This window comes from Amblyomma americanum, chromosome 3, assembly GCF_052857255.1.
Source record: "Amblyomma americanum isolate KBUSLIRL-KWMA chromosome 3, ASM5285725v1, whole genome shotgun sequence".
In the NCBI taxonomy this organism is placed as follows: domain Eukaryota; kingdom Metazoa; phylum Arthropoda; class Arachnida; order Ixodida; family Ixodidae; genus Amblyomma; species Amblyomma americanum.
This window is the reverse complement of record NC_135499.1, coordinates 175,191,514-175,213,760: the sequence shown is the minus strand read 5'-3', so window position 1 is coordinate 175,213,760 and position 22,247 is coordinate 175,191,514. Positions and strand designations below refer to the sequence as shown.

General features: G+C 44.7%; 1 protein-coding gene across 1 annotated transcript in view; it reads right to left on the bottom strand.

Moving 5' to 3' along the window:
* The window catches only part of U2af50 (U2 small nuclear riboprotein auxiliary factor 50), a 41,741-nt gene that overhangs the window by 1,279 nt on the left and 18,215 nt on the right, over window positions 1-22,247 (bottom strand). Inside the window, exons 6-10 of the mRNA XM_077658865.1 lie at window positions 14,129-14,267; window positions 9,810-9,889; window positions 5,518-5,640; window positions 3,400-3,489; window positions 3,071-3,301 (exon numbers count right to left, since the gene is read on the bottom strand). Coding sequence (XP_077514991.1) covers window positions 3,071-3,301; window positions 3,400-3,489; window positions 5,518-5,640; window positions 9,810-9,889; window positions 14,129-14,267 — 663 coding nt within the window. The remainder of the gene's footprint in view (window positions 1-3,070; window positions 3,302-3,399; window positions 3,490-5,517; window positions 5,641-9,809; window positions 9,890-14,128; window positions 14,268-22,247) is intronic.

Genomic DNA, 22,247 nt, shown 5'->3' with positions numbered 1-22,247 from the left:
TTCTGAAACCAAGCAGCTCACTTGGGATAATCTCAGTTGACATACCCTGCATGCCAATGCGGTTTTTGCGTTGCATTTTAGCTTTGCCAAACAACGCCCACGCCAATGCTCGGCGGACGTTTGTGTCAGCGGTCCGCAGCCAACAGTCTGCCAGTCAGCCGATTCCCTGGTCACATTACAGCAACACTATGCCTCAATGTCCCTACCGACCAATACCCGTCTGTTTTCACTTCGCTCTGCCCACGCAGCCACACTGCAAGACTGCTCAGGGTCCCATGGCTACTGATTACAATATTTGCTGCGTGCTTTTTTCTGCTGCTTGTTTAGCAAACAGTGAGTGCTTTCGATAAATCAATGCTTCCGAGATAATTGTACAGGATTCGGCATTTACCGCGCGAGTACCTAACTCAACTCCCCCAGGAATGCGTCTATGGCGACGACTGTACCTTGGCACTATTTTTGCTTACGTCAACTGCATACAGGTAGCAATTGCGCTCGTTCGGCATGAAATGTAAGCTATGTTCTACTTAGGATGAAAAATCTCATCTCTTCTGCATGGGCAGAGTGCGGTAACTCTGCAAGGATCACTGATAAATGTGAGCACCCACCACATTGTTGACACCGCAACGATCCGGCATTTCTCACTCATTGTAACTGCTTTTTTCGACGTGTCCAATACTTGATTTTAAATTGCTTTATCTAGAAGTATGTTCGGTGCCCATTTGCAATAATTTAAATGGCTTAATCTGTTTCCGAGAAGCGATGCCGACGACTGCTGCCAGACACTTGCAGATTTGGTTGGCAAACTGGGTAACGCAGTTAAGCAGAAGCGCTTCCCAATAAATGTATGTACATCCTAAGATGTAAGCAGGTCACTTCAGGTCACTGTTTTATTAAAACTATGGCTGATGCCTATTTGTATTTGCTAAAACTTGTGAACTCGCTCTTCGCAATCACAGACTCTGCACATACGGAATCTCGCGGACTCGCTAGGCCTACTTGTACCGCTGATGAGTGTTGAAGGGTGAGCACAAGAAATGCAGTAATAACGATATGGATAAGGTACAGACGAGCAGCTAGTCAGGTAGTTGTCTCACTACGTGGTTGTGCACAGCCATCTACGCCGGTGCCTCGCCGACTGCACATACTGTATACTGCAGATTATAAGTCGACGTTTTTTTCCCGAAAAATGACCTTACAAAGGCGGGGGGTGAACTTGTAATCGGAGTTGATCCATACATGGACTCGTAAAGTCGACCTATGTGCGGGGTCAAAAGTAGTTTTGACTGTGCCGCGGGTAATATCATGCCCCATGCACGCATAACTATGCAATAGCTATCAGGCACGGTGGAAAACTGAGTGCTTAAAGATACGAAGTTGAATGCGCAGGAATCTGAATAGGAATGCGCAGCTCAAAGTAATAAACACTCAAAACTAGCAGTCAGAGAAAAATAGAGATAACAGGCGATAAAATGGCATAGTCGTGTGCAGGCCGGCTGACTGGCGGCAAAAAGAACAGCCAGCGGTTTGATAGTTTTGGTCTCCAGTGCTGGAGGTTACCAGAAGTACACGGCAACGCGGCCAAGCCAATACTATTCTCAATCCTGCACGCATCGCATACTGGTGGTCTAGAGCAGCAGGGAGTGTAAAATGTGCAATTTTTAAAAAATAAACTATGACAAATTACCGGCATGCAAATTAAGCGAGCACACAAATCACGTCAGTAAATACACTAAACCACGTGAGCAGTCACATACATGCAGAAGCATTTGCGTGCGTTTTTGGATGCCTTTTCAGCATTTCACTTCGTTGAAGTAACAGTAATTAGCAGTGGTGTATGTGGTCTGTGTCTCTACCCGGCAGACGCGAAGATGCCACCGCAACATCGACAACAATACAGCGTGGCATTCAAGCGACAAGCAATCCTCTATGCAGAGTTGGAAAACAACATCGCAGGCAAGGTGGAAGTTTGATGTGTCAGAAAAATGCCTGAAGGAAAGAAGAAAACAAAGGCACAAGAACTTTGCATGCACTGCTACACGCAGTTCCTTTCGTGGAACTGCTACTGATACCCTGCTACTGAGGAGGCCATCCGAAATTTGAGATCACAACCAAAGGAGTAGGAAGGAGCCTTAGTGTTTGCTACGACAACCTTGGAGCGAAGGCACGCACTGTCGCGAAGGAGATGTACATCCCGTGCACTATGTTTAAGGTGTCGAAGAAATGGGTGACAAATTTCATGAAATCGAACGGCCTAAGCCTAAGGTGATGCACGACCGTATGCCTAAGGTTGCCCGAAGCAAATGAAGAGAAACAGCGCACATTTCTGCGCTACGTGAGTGACCCGAGGCCGAACATTTCTTCCTGCTTGGTCTAATCTGCAAAACTGACAAGACACCGGCCTGGTTTGACTTGCCCGGCAAGAGGACTGTGTTCGGGAACGGGGAGCACCAGGTTCGCCTGCACCAGGCTCGACTGATATCGTCGACAACTACTGCACTAGCGATGGGTCTTTATCGTAAGAAAGAGCATTTTACGACCCTTTGGATCTGAATTATAATTATATGTTTAAGCGTCTGTTGCATCCAATAGTTCACCTTAGGCAACCTTACATACAGAGGAAGCCTCAAAATTTGGTGTGTCGACCCCTTTAAACATGCTTTTGGTGGATAGCAGCTTTAAGAGGACAAGAAATATTTTTTTTTCACCAAGTTTTGCAACAATATACCACCAAAACTTAAGTCTGGAAATTTTACTCCTAATTTCTGGCTCCACTAACTGCAATTATTTTTCATTTCTTTCTGGCAGTCACCCAAATTTCTGCCAATGAAAAACTTCTTCCTTTTTTCATGGTGTGCTGTAATTACCCTGTTAAAAATGGCTTTGGCTACAGTTTGATACACAATAAACTGAAAGCTTAAATTTACGACTGATCGAACTTTTTCAGTATACCAAACCAAGATTTCAGTTTTTTCCAATAGTAAGAAAACAGCTAAAAAGTTGGCATTCATCTTGACACATTTGATTTGGCATAATGCGAGCCAGTACAGCCATCACAATAAAAAGTCACCTTTCCACATCCGGGCACATCGACACCGTCTATTGGCCGCGGAATCTCAATACTCTTGACGACACCATACTTGTTGCACTCTTCGTGGATGTCTTCAAGGATGTCCTCATACTCTTCCTCATCCTTGAGCTCTTCTGGGCACACAAGGTTCATTAAACAGAGCACTTCGGTTGGAGGGCCTGCACCGCCCTGCAGCTGCAGACCAGGAACTTGAATCTGCACTGGGGCTTGCTGCACAGAAATGTGATAGAAGGGTGTGAACGGTCAAGCGGAAGTTTTTCCGGCAGGAGAATGGGCTTCAAAAACATGAACACTGGGCTTCAACTCACATTCATTTGACTGTTCTTAGCGCCAACACTTGCTCTTTGCACAATTAGTTTCTTGTCGCCAAGCTGCATTCCATTGAGTCCCATGATAGCCTGGAATGCAAGGGAACAAAACACACTTTTGTACAGGGCCAACATGCTGCAAATCTAGTGTGATTATGCAGCATTTTCCCAATGCTTGCATCAATATCCACATGTAACCAGATAAAAACAGTACAGCTACATTTTTCGTCATCCAACGCTCCACATTTCCTGAATCATTAGTGCCTGTGTTGGAAAAGTTCCAACCACAGGCAATATGTGACAGCCGTAACACATGTCCAAAAAAGTTCTGAGCCATGGTTACTGTAACAGCAAGAAAGGTATAAGAACTTTCAAGGTCGCACATCAAAATCATGCAGTCTCAACTTTCACTTCTGCCTGTTCCCTTTGTGCACATGCAAGCATCTGCAATCTTATGCTCTTCTACAGTTTATTGTGCTCTTCAAAGCACGCACAAAAGCTAAGGCTACGGCAATCCTTTGGGGAACCCTAGACTTTGCGAAGCTTCCTTGGACCCTTTAACTTTCACATACATAGTGTTTAAGGGGAGACATGTGTCTTAAGAGAGTAAAAAAAAAAAGCGAAAATTTTTCTTTTTCAAAAACTGCATTTTGTGGTTCAGTATACTCTAAAGTACCTATCTACAAAGTTTCGCCTCTAATTCCACCTCCAACTACTAAAACTGTATATCTGATGCCTCCGAAGCGCAGCAATGCCAATTTCGGCACAAAATGTGGCAGAAATTTGTGCCCCTCACTTCCCACATGACAGCCATCTTGGTCTTGTTTGAAAGGAGGCGCTCTTCCCTACTACCTGATATTACTCACTATTGTGAAATCCTCTTGGAACGTCTGCATTTTGCAGCCTTCTGAGGCCTCTAAAAAGACCTCTGAATGGCTGGCGCATGCACTTCAATTGCGCTTTTTTCAACTTCGTGTTTTTGCCAACATGACAAGCCTTACAAAAGATTTTGTTATGTTTTATGGTGCAATTTCAATTAATCTTGTACCATGTTGAATTCAGAAAGAACTAGGCCATATAGCTATGCTATTTTTTATGGCCAAGTAAAACATATCAAATTTTGTGAGCAATAGCCATCTAATCATACTTCATAACAAAAGCTTCGACATAACTGAACAGTTTTATATATAGGAAGACACACAGTCCCCGCCAAAAGTATACAGCCCAAGGGGGTTTGCTTCTAAGCTGTTTGGCGTGGCTCCCTAGCATATCAAGCAGTCCAAACCTTGGCAGGATGGAGGACACAAAGCCACTTCTCTTTCGAGAGATATGGTCACTGAGGAGCATAATGAGGCATGCTGCAGGCCTCACAAGCAAACCCCTTGGACTCTATACTTTTGAAGGGGGGGGGGGAGCATCACCTTTAATCACCGATATCTTGGGCGTTAATGAAGCTAGCTCAAAAATTTTTTCCAGTGGGGTGACAAGTGATAGAATGACTATTGCTTGATTAGTTTTTTTTATCTTGGCAAACATCGTTTCATAGTCCCTTTAAAAGTTGGTTTGTGTTCAACATAAAATCAGAGGAGTATAATAAATGGGCACTCCTGTTTGCCTTACGGGACTTGTCAACCACACTGCACCAGTTTTATTCCAGTAACAGGCACCAGGCCTCTCTAAACTCTGGTTTGCACTACGTTAGAAGAATCCTACTGATGCAAATTTAGTGAACATTTTCACTGTACTTCAAGTATGCACGTTTGCTCTGCAAGACATTCCAATTTATATTTATTTCATATTACGCAGCTCTCCTATACAAATATGTAAAATGTGTGTTGTGTTGGGTTTAATGGCATATAAGCATCTAAGGCTATCATGCGCCAAGATCAAGGTATAAGGAATTGTTTTCTGCAGATTTTTACAAAGATAAAAAATTGTGGCGGTGTAGAACAAATATGTAAAATATAACGATACGAGTCAATGCAATCCTGTAAAAGAAAAAGAGGAGCCAAAGAGGGTTGGCCTTTTCCAAAGGGTACATGCATTCTCCACCAAACTTCAGATATATCACAGAAAGGCACCATGCACAGAGAAAAGAAACAACAAAGGCGTACACACCTGGTCTGTTGTGGAAACCTCAACATACTCGCAAAACGCGTAACCCTTGGAGAGTCCAGTAGCGCTGTCTTTCACAAGATTGAATGCACGCAGCTGTCCGAATGACATCAAAAGCTCCCTCACCTGTGGGAAGGCAAAAGTGGCCAGCAAACATGTGAAAAACAAAATGCACACATTGCGAAGTGCTGAGCAATATTCCGCGAATAATGCACACTGCCGCACCGAGATTGGGGCAAGAAAGCACTGCTCTGGTCTGAGAACCTGTCATCACTAAATAACTTTGCGATTGCGTTTTTCGCAACACAGAGGCCACCAAAGGCAGGCAATTTTGATCCACGCCTGGCAAGAGCATAAAAACCTACACTAAAACCCAGCACACATAAGGCCCACGTCTTAAAGGTGCAGTAAAGCGTTACAGAAAAATTTGTTTTCACTTTTTTTCTTTGTTTCGTGAATAAACAGTTTAAGGAGCCCACAACATAGCCCAACAAATTAAGCCCACTGAAACAAAAATGCACATAGACGATTTGCTTTTGCGAGACAACCTGTTCACTGATGAAAAAATAGCGCAAAGGGAACACGAAGGACAGACAGGACAACGCAGACAAGCACATCGCCGTGTTCTTTTTGTGTGCTCTTTTTTCATTATGAATGCACACCGCCTCACCCAACTTTCGGTATTGCTCTTCACTCTGTGGTGGCGAATAAAAATACTATAATCGTGAAAACACCCAAAGTAATTTTCAATACTCTTTTTGGACATGACGTAAGTAATAGTTTGATAAAACTGCTACATATTGAGGTTCAGAGAACAAAGCACCCAAATAACAAACCCTAACCAAGTGGGCTATGTTTTTTCCCCGTCTGCTGCCGCAGAGGTCATGTGCCCAACCATGTGCTCCAGCTGAACATCGTCTGGCCAGCAAACCAGACATTTCGAAGATCATTCCACATATTAATCCGCCGGTGGCAGAGCGGCGAGCAGCCACACGACTGGTTGAAAGGCACTACGCGTGTTTTTTGCCATGGGAACCATGTTGATTGACTTCCTTTACCATTGTGATGAGTTAAAAAAAAAAAGTTGGGAGCCGGGACGTTTAATGCGACTTCATAGTGAAATTGGCCACACAGGATAATAATTCGAAGTTTCTTAGAATGCTCAGAGCATGTGGATAGAGTTCCCGCAATAAAAAAAACTCAAAATCCTTTTTAGTGCACCTTTAGGTACATGGGTAATGGCAATAGGCATAAATGTTAATTTACTTCTGTGCTGTTTGCATAAGAGATTGCTCAAGCTGTCCTCCAGTCAAACTTACTGGAATCTTACAGAATATAACCACCTCAATGTTTGCCGATGACCAGCCACCCTGGTTACAGACTGAAGACAGTGCTTTCTTGACGAGCAACCAGCTACCATGCCGGGGCCAAAGAGCAGCCGCACAGAGAAAATATTGCCAGGTGGGTGCTGTGCAGCTAAGAGCATTGCGAATAAGGGTTGAAGCGAGGCTAGTTACTTGGTACTAATGTCCATGCTTCCCAGGGAAAGGAAAATCGGCAATAGAAAAAGAATAATCCCAAGAAAGACACTGCATCTCTAAAAGGTCCTGCTAATGCCCATTCATCTGCCCTGTCACTTCTTAGCACCGGTCAAAATGAAGTTTCACAGAAGTGCACTTCATTGAGCAGCAAACTGAACAGCTACCGGTCACAATGAACTGGGGCTTTGTGTAACAGCTTCCCTTCTCATTTGTTTGTATCTGTTTCCAGAAGCTGATAATTCTCCTTTCTTCAGGAAGCAATAGCAAGGCTGGTCAAAATGAAGCTGATTCCCTTATTAAAAGGCTAAACTAAAAAAAAAAAAGAAAAAAAAGAGAAAAGCATAACATTTCTCCACACAATTCCAGTGCTCATTCACGCTCAGCTGTTAAACTCATTAGCAGAGTGAAAGGTAGACAGGAATGGAGGAAAAGGGGGCGGGGTCAGGAAAAATAAAAATAACATCTGACCAATGCACATATAATAACAAGTGCGTAAGTACAAAAGTGAAGAGACTGGTGTGCTTAACATCCCTGACATAGCATTAGAATGTAGATTTCAGCTGTATTTCCAGCATGCAGCTTCCAAGAAATAGTGTCAAACAGTGGAGGAAGGGGCGCAAATAAACAAAAAAGCCATAGAAAGGAAAAAGAACAAGGCCACAAGCAAAACAAAACCAGAAAATAAAATTAATTGCCCCGCTTCAAGCCACCACCTGGCATCCAGGTATAGGACACTACTCTAAACTTCGCTGCCCAATACCCTTCGCAACTAGAAAGCAATAAAGAGTGCTTAGCTACGGCTTCACAGTCTGCCAAAGAACTATATGCGAAAAGTACATGCGAAACACAAAATTTGTTGGCATTTACGCTAGTTATGAGAGCGGTGCAGTTATTTCAGAAATTGTAGACACAAGACAAAGTGCTACTAATGCGGCAATGTGCCATTCAGGCTACTGGACACACATACACGTCCCCTGCCCTCTGAATGCTTCCAGCCCCGGAAAACAGCAATGAATAGTGAATATGAAGCGAGACATCCGTGTACACAACAAAGTACTATAGCCAACAGGTGCAAAACACCCTCTAATTTGCAGAAAGCTGGGGATGCACATGTGCCTCCAATATGCATGATGTACTTTTTTTCACAAAACTACTGTTTGCATAGCAAGTGCTCTCCCCCAAAAGCCACAGATGTTGTCGCACTTTCTTTTCTAAGCACCTAAATTCCTCTCCAGGCTGCAAGTTGATTGGATCAGCTCCGTCAAAAGTGCCCCCCTAATGGCCATTCTAAAATGCAGGGCCCTGGTGCAAAAAGAGGGCAGGTTCGGTGCAGTTCAGAGAAAACCGTGCGACAATCCCCTACAAGGCGGCAGTCCCAACATCCGCTGTCTGGCAACTCTGACAGCAGTGCTGCTCAAGAGCATTGCCAACGATGATGCCACCACCGTCGCCTTTTTCTCCTGCAAGAGGCCGTCCCCGACGAGAGCATAGCTTAAACTTGCCTGCCAGGGGCCTCACAATTAGTGGCGGGGGGGAGAGCAAGTTGTGTGCGATTCTCGAGATTTGGTTTAGCAACTACGAAGAGGTAATCACCCTCCCAACCTTTGCTACGAATCCAAAAAAGAATGGGGAAGGAAAAAAAGAGAAAAAAAGAAGGAGGTGAATGAGTACAGAGTTTCTCCAACCACGACTAGCATTGCCAAACTAAGTTGCTTGGCCACACACACAACGCAAACATGCACTGCAAAATTAGAAATGGTCACACATCAAAGACAATAAGACTATGAAGCAGCACTTCACAGTTCGTTAATCGACTGATAAATCCCCAAATGTTCAGCAACATATTCAATCAACAAAATGACATTAAGACACTTTTTAGTGCATCTCTAGTCATCACTGTGAGCACAAGCTGAGCACTGCCAGACATGCAAGGCACAGTCTATACGAGTTTTGTGGTGCATACCACCCATATTCCTATCTACCTTGTCCACAGGCCTGGTATGTACTAGCCAGCCAGTGGGCAGCAGAAGTAACAGCCTTGCAAAATAATGTGGCAAATTTCACAGAAACCTGCTACACCAATGACAAAATATAGGTGCACCAGAATAAAACGGTAGCCTTAAACAAGATGGCTTGAAATGAGTACGCAGTCAAGTATGCACAGTAATGGCTAACCCACCCAACCTACTAGCAATACTGACCACACCTGGAACAGCCAAGGCCCCAGCCACAAGAAGAAAAAGATTCAAGGTGTGCTCAAGGTTGAGCCTCTCATACTTACATATTCATGTCCCCAAGCAAAATTCGATAACCTAAGAATGGCAAATGAGCTCACACACCCACACACAATACGAAGGCCCTGGCTAAGCATCAATCAATACAGTACATAATAAAACAAAGGCAAAATGCATAGAGAGAAACTATAACTGCAGATTCAGGAAGAATAACATGTAAGCAATGTAAGAGGTTGGAGGGGACAAAGCTGGGCAATATTTCTGGCCAGCACAAATTCTTAAACCACAGAATGAAAAAAAAAAAACACCTAAGACTTTGCAAAGAGCAAGTTTATTAGTCTTGTTCACGCTGGTAGTAAACTACACGCATGTACAAAAATCCATGCCAACAAGTTGGCAAGGGCTGACACCAGAAAGTTAGTGCCCAGCTTTGAAATGGGAGCAGAAAACTGCAAATCAAATATGTGCACATACACAGGGAGTGGGTGAAAAGAAAAAACAAAACTGATGGCCACCATACCTGGTCTTCATTTAGATAGTTCGGCAATCCCCCAATGAATATTTTATGAGGAGAGTCCTGCACTACCGTTGAAATAACACCTGAAAGAGAACCCAAATCCAGTTGTCTCCCGCCCTCACCCACCAAAGAGTTCCTGGGGAAGAATGAAAGGGCAAAAGGCACAGGGGGAGAAAAGGGAGGAAGAGAAGGGGGAAAGAAACTGAAAGAAAACAATGTGCGGCGGCCACGAGCGACACTTTGCCTAGACGGACAACATCTTGCTGGGACCAGCTAAACCTAACAGCAATACCAAGCAAGCCAATATCGCTGGCCACACAGTCCTCTACCAGAAACAGTGACCGGCCAGCATTAATTAAAGAAAGCAAAGCCAAAAACAAAATGCAAAAGATTGCGCCAGTTATTTAACAACAGCTTTAAAAAAGGTCTGCGAAAGCACTCATCATGCCAATGGCTCTCTATGCGAACTGACTGTTCTGGCAGCTCTACCGCGACCTTTGGTAGTCGTTGTAGCAAGAGTATGCACACAAGAGACCTCGAGCACCACTCGAAACTTTCCAGAAGCTTAGGTGTTTTAAGGTATGGTAAGGTGTACACAATGCCATGGCTGCAAATAAAATGTGGTGGGAAAAATAAAGATATCCAAGTGAGAGGGAGAGAAAAAGAATGCGTCTGTCCAGAGACTCCACTGATGCGGGGCTCGGACACCTGAAGGCTTCTAATGCCCCTTTTTTACCTAAAACTGCGCAGGAAAAAAAGGAGAAAAGAAAAATTCCAATTTTAAAATGGATTACGGCAAATCGTGACATAAACTACACGCTCAGCAAACATTACAAAAAAAAAGCCAAATTTACAGTGACTGTGACAACTTTGTCAACGCTGGCTTATCAAGTGGTGCTTTGACTAATTCTCCGTTAAAGATAATGAAAGCTACGTCCTAAGCTGATTCAGCACCTTACTGTAACTCGAGCTTCTTATAAGCACGAGGTGCCATGACTAACAATTTCACAGTAATCTGCATTAACAGCCCACTACATAGATAATCGCAGCTCTATTTTAGATGCAGGATAATTAAAACACTGATTCTGAAGTGCCAACTTGTGGCACTGAGGCTTGTATAAAGAGTTCACATGGACTGACCACACTGCCACTTGAGCATTTTTAACATAATTTTGAGGAACAGTATGCCTGATTTCATACCAAAAGCATGCACAATCCTAACACTGACACAATCCGATGTAAAAATGTGCAACAAAGCCTTACTGGAGCAACACATTAAGACAGAAACCAGTCACCAACACTATTTCCCAGGCATTCAACACACTGCGAATGCCTGCAGCTTATGTTAAACATGCAATTAAAGCAGTAAACATGCTGAGGAAAAGGAGAAAGAGCAGAAAAGATCTCACTACTCCGTTCCTTGGTCATCCAAATAAGGCCAGAATTTTTTTAGAAGCTAACAATACACAAAAGTAACACCCACCCAGAAAAAAAAAGTCCTGGCTCATGAAAGAACAGAAGCGACTGCCACATTAGGAATCTGAGCACCTTAATCCATTAAGACACTATTTTTCATGTTGTCATGCTGATATGTTAAAAAAAAGGGGGGGGGGGGGGGGATACACACCCCATGTACTGTACCTACAAACATTATATATGCCAAGGTCCCTCCAGTAATGTGAACAGAACACTTCACATTGCTGCGGCTGACTGGCTATGGTCAACAGTATTACAGCATGCTACTTCCTTGCAAAATCAGCCAAAGCAGAAACCTCCTAAACACATTTTTAACATTTGCTTGTTACTCTTGCACAGTGCTCCCACATTTTTTCCACCCATTACACCAATCTCCCCACACCACTCCTCTTTCTTATTGGAAAACAGTCTTTCAATGTCTGAAAAATCGCAACTGATTTGGTTGAAGTGTGCAATGGGGAGCCACAGCTTTCTGATGGCGAATCCATATTCAGTACTGCATAGCTCACCATTCATATTGTCTCAGAGTAGTAACCTAGTTCCTTGGAAAAAACAAAAACAAAAAAATCTGATTTCTTTTTGAAAGAATTAAGCACTGCTCTCAGCTATATGGCTCATCCTTGTCCACAGCACCACAGATGCTGGGTCCATGCATCCATTTTCCTTGCCTCCCTAGGTATCTTGCCAAGGGTTGGGCACTAAAACTGGAGAAGGTGGCGGCTTTAAAGGAAATTATTTTACTCCTAAAAATCCACACAAGAGGCTGCAAAGTTCCACGGCATTGGGACTGGAATAATACAGCAATTCTGAAGCCAACTCCGCTCCATTTTTGTATTGATGATTCCTTGCCATTAGCTAAAACGTCACGCCCTGCATTGCCCTCTTCGCTGTTGCCTCAAGACCAGCGGTAAAAGGGGCGTGGCATCATTTCAGTTGATGACAAAGGATGAGAAACACAAAAATGGAATGGAACCACTACAGAATTGTTATATCATGCTGGCCCACGGTAAAAACATTTCTTTTTCTGCATACCCACCAAAGTGCCAAATCTATAATGTTTAAAAAATTTCCAGTTCTTAGCAGCAATGCTTATAATTCTCTACTGCCTGTATGCACCCGACGGGGCATAACTAATAACGAGTTTGCCTTCCCTTCCTTCAACGTCGAAGCTTAAGTAAACAAAAGCAACATGCCTGAATAGCCAAAACAGTCACCGAACTGTAACATCGCATCTAACACACACCTGAAGCTTTCAATTTGAGCCGATTTCCCTCACTTCCTCGTCAGTTCTTCCGAGCAGCATTTTCTCAAATTTCTTTGGAAGACTTCACCATCAAAAATGCCACAAGAAACTCGTTAATGAGCACATTAAGAGCTAGGAAGACGCACGTTCCGAGTTGGCGTCACTTAATTTGGCACTGGAAGCTGTTCTCTTTGCTTCAACAGGTGGCCATGCTTTTATGTGACAGCAAAATTTATTTACAATTACAGTAAGTTGCAACTATAAATTATGGCAGAACAATTATACAAGAGCCAATAGTTTATGCATGTGAGCCTAGCTGCAGTAGGTAACAACAGAAAGCTGTGTTCCAAGCCCATCGCAGGAACAGAACCTTCAGAGACCTGCGTATTCCAGCAAAGATCACCAGCATTTCCAAAGGCCATTTACTAACACTATCATTAATAGTCTTACAGCTTGTATTCTTGCTTTGTCTGCAGAGGATTTCAGTTTTGTTCATGAGGAGTTTTTTAAACACTGCTAGATGCGCTTGGCCTTGACGGTAGAAATAAATGAAAAATGAGATCCAAAATGTGGCAGAAAGCTGCAACTCACCAAATCATTAGTATCCTCACCTTACCAACACAACCAGTGTTCCAATTCATACTGCTTTGTAATAATTATGGCAGCACCTACTGCAGCTGTTACAAAGTGCGTAACATTCTTCCCCATCAAGTTCTTGACTGAGAATCCGGGACAGAGAGCAAGCAACGTGATATAACAGCACGTGTACGAGTAGGCCTTCCAAGTCTCATTACCACTGGCCCTAACTTTTTATCACCACTGGCGTGGATGTCAGGAGCAGTTAAAGATGAACTTCACGATTCAAGCTGCGAAACTAAATTTTACAATATACAGACTTGCACTGAGTAATCCCCACTATCGATGCCAATCGATCTGGCCGGAATCTCCGTTATGAAGTCTATGAAAGAAGGTGTAGCCTTACATCGGCACTTTACCCCAGGTTTCAAGACAACCATTTTTGCATTTGCACACTGGCATTATTAGCTTACACTGTGTGGAATTAAAGCGTGTGCATAATAAGGTTTTGCAGTATTTTTTAGACAACTGCCCTGTTGCCATGCGTGCTTGTTTTACACCCTTGTAATTTGTTGAGGCATCACTTAACAAGCAAGGCTAAGCATTTCAACAAATAGCAAGATGTGGGCAAAATCATCACGGTTTCCAAGGTCTAAGTCTGTGACTATACAGTGGTGCTTCTGTTGATCTAGTATGTGATGGAAGCCTAACCATAATACTGTAAAGCCATGCAAGACTCCAGAAGAGGGTGGCATGTGAAATACAGCATAAAAATGCCTTTATTATGTTTCTCTTAATGCATAGGTGCTTTTGTCAGTGAATGATAGATGAACAAATAACATTCACACAATAAGACCTGATTTATCCGCTGTGCATATAAATTAGAGCCCTAGGTTTCTGCCCCTGACAATGCTACATCTACCCCAGAGTGGTGCTTTTTCTAGAAGGACAGACGGCCAGAGATGCAGCTCAAGACAGAGAGAAAGGTAGTACAGCTCAGTGCTGCAGACGGACAGAAGCCGCTCACCTGGGACGGCCACGGAAGGCGTCTCAGACATGCCAGGCATGGGCTGGTAATCATGTGGCCGTCTGATCTTCAAGCTTTGACCCTTGAAGTTGATGCCATCAAATGCCATAGCCTGGGTTGTTTCGTCAATCGATCGGAACTGGACAAGGTGAGATAAAACAAAACATTCTTTGGCGTCACTGTTACAATGGCCCATGTGTGACGAGCTAATCATGCAGCACAAAATTGTATACAGGTCAACTGCTTAACCATGCTACATTGCTGTTGTATTCAAATGACCTGTACCCATTTCTGCTAAGTCTGTAACGAAAGAGAACGCTTCCGAGGAACTCCAGGGTGCCTTTGGAGCACGTAAATCCACGCATGCTTCGACCCCAACTCTTCCGTTACGCACTTTAATTTGGGAATAATCACAGAGTACAGTAAAACTTCGTTGATATGCTCCCAGTTCATATGATTTCCCAGTTCGTACGGTCAAAATTGCGGACATTAAAAATGCCCCATAAAGTTACACTATATTTTTCTCGGTTAATAAGTTCCCGGAAAACATGATTTCTCGGCTACGTTTAAAATTTCGACAAATTGTGGTCGTATAATACATTTATTGACCAACCGCACATGTGCAAACATACAAGTGGGCCGAACGAGAGGGCACGCGGCACGATTTCTACGGCAGCCACCCACCGCGATGGCTTTTCTGCAGTGCCTGTATGCAACGAGGCGAAGCACCACCACCACCATCACCACCACTACCACCATTACCAAGAACAGGAAAATAACGGCGCGCTAGGTTTAGTGACGGCTGTTTCTGCGGGGACGCAGTATGGAGAGAAGAAATACAAAGGTTTCTTCGTGGTGCATAATGGGAAGGAGGCGAAGCTTCTATGAACTACAGCGATGCGTTTATAAACGAATGGGCCAGGTGTGGGAAACACAGCTTAAAAAGCAAGAACACAGCGACAATCAGCCGCCGTGGTGGCTTTCCCACAGTGCGTGGGTGCAAAGGGGCGAAGCATAAAAAAAAAATGGCAAGAAAGATTTTGGTTACTTTCGTCACTGCTGTCGACAGACCGGATGCATTACGAATTTACTTCTGCGCCAAAGACAATGCGAACGCAGCGAGCACTGGAATAGGATCTGTTCAACTCTTGTGCCAAAATATGCCAATCGACTTTTTTATAAAGTGAAACTGTCAATAAATGTCTTTTGCCTCATTCAGCAGTTACATTATTCAAAATCAGACGGTTTGGATCATACGTTTTCTTGAATAATACGTTTTTCCCATAATTAAAGAAAAACATATCAACAAGGTTTTACTGTAAGTGTTGACTGCACACTGTTCCTCTATACAGCCGGTCATTGGTAATTGAATTTGGGCTTTTTTTGAGCGGCCACATGTCTGCATGCTCATTTTATCACGCATGTTAGGCATGAACGGATGGAAGCCAAGACATGTGGGGTTTTCCAGAACCTTTTCAAAGCTGTTGGGGCACCCAGAGACAATAAATAATGAGAGCCCCTGTAGTAGAGGGATACAGTCTGCTGGAGGCAATTGTTACGGTGTGGTCAGTCCTAAAACAAAATCGGCAAAGGTAAGGAGGGGTTCAAGGCATGCCCTGGTGTATGTGCCCAAGTGATCCAAAATGCGCTCCCAAGTAATAGAAGGGTTCCGTGGAGCCTACTGTAAACCATTCCAGGGGCTCAGCAGCACGAGTGAATGATGATTTTGATCTGCAGGGCCACCAGCAAGGTAGTGGCCATGCCCATTTTGTGCATGCATGATTATTGTTTTGTGCAGCAGTTGGGACAGCCAACCTTGGAACTTGCATAGATACGCTTTTTTTTTCTTTCTTCCTTCAACGGATGCGGCAGTTGTGATCAGTATGGGTTTTCTTGCATTCTGCACTGCACGTCAGATGAGCGGTTAACCAGCAGTTAATGACCTGCTGGAAATGGCTCAGCAGCTGAGAGAGTGGCTCAGGCAGAGAATATGATACACACTAAAAAGAACTCAGGTAGCCAAATATTTTGCTGCCCTCCACTACAATGTGCCCAGAGTCATAGCCCACAATGCTGCTTTGACATGTAAAACATCAACTGCCAGCTAGAATGTAATATTCACCGTGGAGTAAATTTTACAAGAGCACACCCCTGGTTAGATGAGGCCACATTACATCCGATACGTCACCATTATTGCTCTGCACAGAAGCAGTTATGACTTATGAGACTTGCCATGCACTGTTGTTACACATCTTGGATATAGAAATATTTCTAGCCCTTCACACGTGTCCATCACATTATATCCTATTGCTCCAGCAGCACTGGCAGAGAAACTATGCGTAAAACACTATGCATGGTGCCTTGTAAATATTAAGGGGGAAGGCTACCCTTGAGCACCAACTTATGTCTTGAGGTATTTGAATGAAATCTTCAGGGTAGGCTCGTAGCACAAACATTTGAAGAACTGCCAAGTTTCATACAGCTGTGCCCATTGGTTCTCAAGCTATAGGAGTACATCAAGGTGGTTTACGTGGGCTCCTTGGGACATGCCTGGAAAATTTGCAAAATGTGCTGGCACAGTGAAATTCATTTCTGGATAGGTACCCCAGAGCAAGACAAGGCCCTTTTTCTAAATTTCCTGGCTTAAAAATTTTAGCGCAGTCCTGAATTTAGTGTTATTAATTAGACCTGCATTAGCCAAATTTTATCTGTTTATCACAAACTCCGAACACAATATCTTGAAAAAGTGGACTTGTCTTGTCCTCAGAAATTTATTCAGGTATGGAATAAAGGAAACCCCATGAAATTCTGATAAGTGGTTCCCGAGATATGGCCTGACTGAGCAGCCACACCAAGCAAAAAATTGATTCTGAGAAAACAGCCTTCGAAGATTGAGAGAGTACCAACTTTTTCGTTTCGCGAGATATCCTGACGAAAATTTCAGGGTAGGCCAACAGCACGAACGTTTGAAGAATTACCAAGTTTCATAGAGTTGTGCCCACTGGTTCTCAAGTTACAGGAGTACAGTGAAAGCTCGTTAATTTGAATTTCATGGGGATGCTTAACAAGTTTGAATTAAACAAAATTTGAAATAACGAAAGGCATGGAAAAACAGCCAGAAACGAGACTGGGTTGCTAGAAAGCACTTGCAACTCATTTTTACTTATTGACGAAAATAATCTGTGATCACTTTTTGCTTCTTTTCCTTGAAAGCGATGTTCATTACTTTGCTTTCCAAAGAGCAACAGTAATGCAGAGCATCATCTTCGCTCTCCTCAAAACTGAAAAACAGGCGCGCGGCACCGATCGCCTCCATCACATGCGAAGCAGAAATGCGGCCCTTCTTCTTCGTCCTTTTCATCATCATCGATGACAGGCTCTTTGCCTGTTACCTGCGCGATGATGTCCTCGTTGCTCAAAGCGCCACACACCGCAGCACTGCTGTCTAGGTTGATGTAGTCGTCGAAGCTGACATCTTATAGCGCATCACGCAAACCTACGGGGATCATCTTCTCCTGACTGGGCTCACAAGCTGCTTCCATGCATGGGCCCTCATCAGCCACACTGAAGCCACAGTGCCGGAAACACTTAGAAATGTTGCAGCCGTGACCTGATCCCAGGCACGCACCAACATATGAAAGGCTGTGAGCAGTGTCACAGCGTAGTTCTTAGTGCTCGCGCACAAAACCACGCGTTCCAACATGTGGCGCATGTAGAACGATTTCACGTTCTTAATGACGCCCTGGTCCATCGGTTGCAGGGCTGCAGTTGTGTTCGGCGGGAGAAAGACGAGCTTAATAATTCCTTCAGGTCCACATCGACCGTGTGCATGGAACAGTTGTCCACAATCAAAAGAAGCGTTCTTCCGCTCAGTTCAAACTTACGGTTGAGCTTGATCAGCCACTGCCCAAATAATTCCTATGTCATCCACGCTTTGCGATTAACGCTGTATTCCACCAGCAGTGTGTGGATGCTCTTGAAGCAACAAGGCTTCAGAGCCTTTCCCATGACAAGGAGGTGCCGTTTCTCCGTCCCGGTCATGTTTGCTGCGACCAAGATGGTTATGCGCTCCTTGCTACGCTTCCTGCCTGCTCAGGTGTCTCCATTGTAAGTCATCGTCTTACTTGGTCGCAGCTTGTAGAACAGCAAGGTTTCGTCCGCACTGAAGATACACGGCGAATAGGCTTCGAGGTACTCCTGCAAAGCACCCATTTGCCACGTCATGCATGTCTCACTGTTCACATCCTTGCTTTCGCCCGACAAAGCATGAAACACGATGTTTTGCCTGTCCCGGAAGCGATGAAACTAGCCTTCTGAAGCGTTGAAATCTTTGATGTGGAGGCGAAGCGCGTAGTCTGCTGCCTTTGCCATGACCACTGGGCCACTCAGTGGAATGTCCTGGCTTCTCATCCCTTTGATCCAGCTGACCATCATGTGGTTCAATTCCGGGTGCTTCGCAGAAAGATGCCTCTTGCGACTGCTGGTGAAAACTTCATTTGCATACGCATCCTCAATCGCTCTCGTGTTTTTTATACACGTTGAGAGTGTGCTTTTACGGATGCAATGATTCTAAGCAATTTCCAATTTGCTTGCCTTCCCGGCATCCACTTCACAAAGGATTTCCATCTTCTCCTTCAGCGTTTTGGCGCTGTAGCCTTTGTCACGAGAATACACTGCTAACTCCAACAAAAATTAGGCGCAATGATCGAAGCAAACACCACTTCATGACTCGGGGCACGGATCAGTATGGCACAGCAGCAGAATGATTCCGGAGCTTCCAAGAAAATACTAGGCCTAACAATCGAGCCCACCTAGCGACACGGCCTAAAGAGCAACACAGCGGGAGACGCTCATGACGTGAAAGAATAGGTTGTTGCTACTGGCGACACCTTGCTGCCCTCGCTCCGCTCATCCGGGCACTGAGCTGATGGGAATGATGGTGGGTGCGCTGGATTGAGTTGGATTGGAGCGTTCGCGCCACCTGTCATTACACCAAGAAAGCTTGTAGTGCAGATAAAACATCACCATGCGGCGGCGCACAGTTCGAATTATCGGTGGAGGAGCCAACGTGCGTGTGAAATAACGAGTTGGTTTACCCATAGACAACTATGCAGCGTGGCCGGACCGTAATGGTCAGTTCGAATTACCGAGGTGCAAATTAACGAGCTTTCACTGTATATAGAAGTGGTTTACACGGGTTCCTTGGGACAGAGCTGGAGAATTTGCAGAATGTGCTGACACTCCGAAATTCATTATTGCTAAGAAGTTTTAGCTGAGCTCTGAATTTAGTTACTAATTAGATATGCAATAATTAACACGTTCACTGCGTAGTCCCATATCATAGTTTTGATCTCTGTGCGTTGTGGCCCACCGGTGGGTCACCCGATGCTTTCCGCGGGTGCGGCGTGACACACCGATGGGGCACACTTCTGAGGCTGTTTTTGCCGCCTGCTGAAAGATGGCTCTACTGGCATTTTCGGTCGCAGTTTGCGCGGGCTGCTTCAATCATGTATGCTAGCGCAGAAAATCATCACGTGGTTCACTTGGCCCGTGCATTTCCAGGAAGTTGCTTCCCGTGGAGCCACATTTTATAAGAATCCATTGTCCATTTTCCGCTCCATTTCGCGTGACGTAAGCCTGACGGCATCATCAGACGAAAGCAGCAGTCGACCAATCACAGAAATGAAAAGCAGCAGATACCCGCGTTGACGATAGCCTTCGTCATTCGTTGCGCGCTGTGGTTCAAAAATGGGCTGCAAGGTGCATCCAATAGTGACGTCCGGTCGCCAATGAGCCAATAGTCGGGTCGCTTCCCACGGACGTTTGAACGGCACGGCTACGTCATCGAACAATAATGACCTGACGTAAAGGACTAAATGGATCATAAAAACAAAATGGATAATGGATCCTTGTAGCATACGACATCTGGAGAATTTATCGAGTCATTTATTACAGCAACTCTGCTCGCTTCCTCCCCAGTGAATGCGACTGAAGCGCGTTCTCAAGGATGTCCTTGAAAAACGGCGCCCTTTCTGTCTACAAAACTCCTGCTTTATGTAACCAGTGTGCGGCCAAGAGTTTCGGTCGTTCTGGTCCGAACAAGTGCAGAGGCACTTGTTGCTATCGCACCCTCGATTCTTCTTTCTTTTCCTGGGCATGCACAAGTTTCCACAATAAAGACTATGCGTTTGGAGGCCGTTGCCTGTTACGTTTACTACCCACCGACCAGCTCCCCTTTGTGGGGCAACGCCACATGACCCTGCGTTTCAGCATTCACTAAGCACCAAGACTCAAGAACAAGACCTCAAACTCGACATTTTATTGAAGTATTTCCAGAATTAATTTTCGGAAGAAAAAAAAAAAAACAGTTCAAATCGCAGCATTTGCAACTAAACGTCTTACGTGCCACCAGCTCACAATGTCTAAAACGTAGTCTATGTTCAGGAGTTCTACTCGTGCAGAAGATTGAAACATGGCAAGCACATAAATGGCCCTCCCACGCAATTTGCGCAAAATATAACAACTTTCTTCACCATTACCCTGGCCTGCTCTGAACTTCTGCGAGCTCTCAGCGATGCGTAGCATCCAGTACATCTCCTTTTCGGACAGACCGTGCAGGTCCATCGGCCTTTTCCAGCGTATGGGCGCGCTTTGTTAAGTGTGTCCTTTCGGTCTCAATCTGAGCTGTGGCGGAGAGTGCGCGTGCCAACTCCTCGCGGAATTCGATGATTGGCGACGTTTTACCGTCCACCATTGAACGGACAACCCATGCGTTCATAACTGCAGTTCCAACGATGAGCTCCACCGCAGCTTTCCTATACCACTTGAGCCCTTTTGCGTAGGCAGGAGTAGTAGGATGTCATTTGGTCACTGTAGTCTGCGCCCTTTTTCACCACGTTGTAGTCGAGGACTGTGCGCGGTTTCATGATCGGCTCACCCTTTCTCGTTTTTTTTCCCCCGGTATCAACAAGGCTGGAATGATGCTCAGCAACCGTTGTCATCATGAGAACAGGCCGTTTATCCAACCATTTCAGCACCTTTACGCCGTTGTGGGATTCAAGACCAACAACTTCCCCCTTTTTACTGCAGCTTGTGTAACTTCTTTCGGAAGCCCATTTCGGTTCGATCGGAGAGTGCCACATAAAAATGTATCATCTTTCAACAGGCGTGACGCAAGCGGCATACTCGCATAGAAGTTGACGAAAAGTGTGCGACCACAGCTGGTGAAGCCAGCCATCAAATTTAATACTACTTCTTCGGCATGCCCCATGCCCACTATGGCGCCAGATTTTCCGGCATATATTTGCACTTTCAATGTATAGCCCTCCTTCGTGCAGGCCTTGTATAGCTTGACTCCATACTTGTGGGCTTTACCAGGGATGTATTGCCTAAAGGTGAGGTGCCCATGCCACGGAATCATTGTTTCGTCAATGACAATCTCTTTGCCTGGCTCCAACACTGAGCAAAAATTTCGATTCATTTTTTCCATCAACGGTTGAATACGATAAGAGACAATCCTGCTGTGCGCTCGGTTCCTCGTTTTCTGCGAAATGCCAGAACCTTAGTAGCAGCAGAAACCGGACGCGGGCTAGGTTCTGGCGAATGCAGTTTACGTTGTACAGATCGCTTCTTGCCCAGCAGTGCAGCAGATTAGGAAGCCTTACTAGACCCATGCAGATCAGTACACCAACGAACACTTTCATTTCTTGCATGTTTCTCTCAGTCCATTTCTTCACGCGCGATTTCTCTTGTAGGACGTTTGAGTCTATGTACTGCCTCCCATACCTGTTTGTCTCATGAACCATCATGTCCCAAATGTCATCAGTAAAAAAAAAAAGGAAAACAAGCTGACAGCATCGTTGCTAGTCAGGAGGCTGATTAGCACAGGAGGGCTCGAACACGACATCGCTCGAACTCTAATCGTTATCGCATTCCAGCTTTCGGCAGGTAATGCAGCCTGAACATCACCATTTTCCAAATCCTCAGATACCGCTTCACCGCAAACGCTTGACTCACCATCCCACAGTTCAGAAGAACTTTCCAATAACTCTTCGAGGCTGTCATCGTCGCTGCTTGAACACTCAACTTTAACTGGAGCAGAAGTTGTGCCGCACGAAGT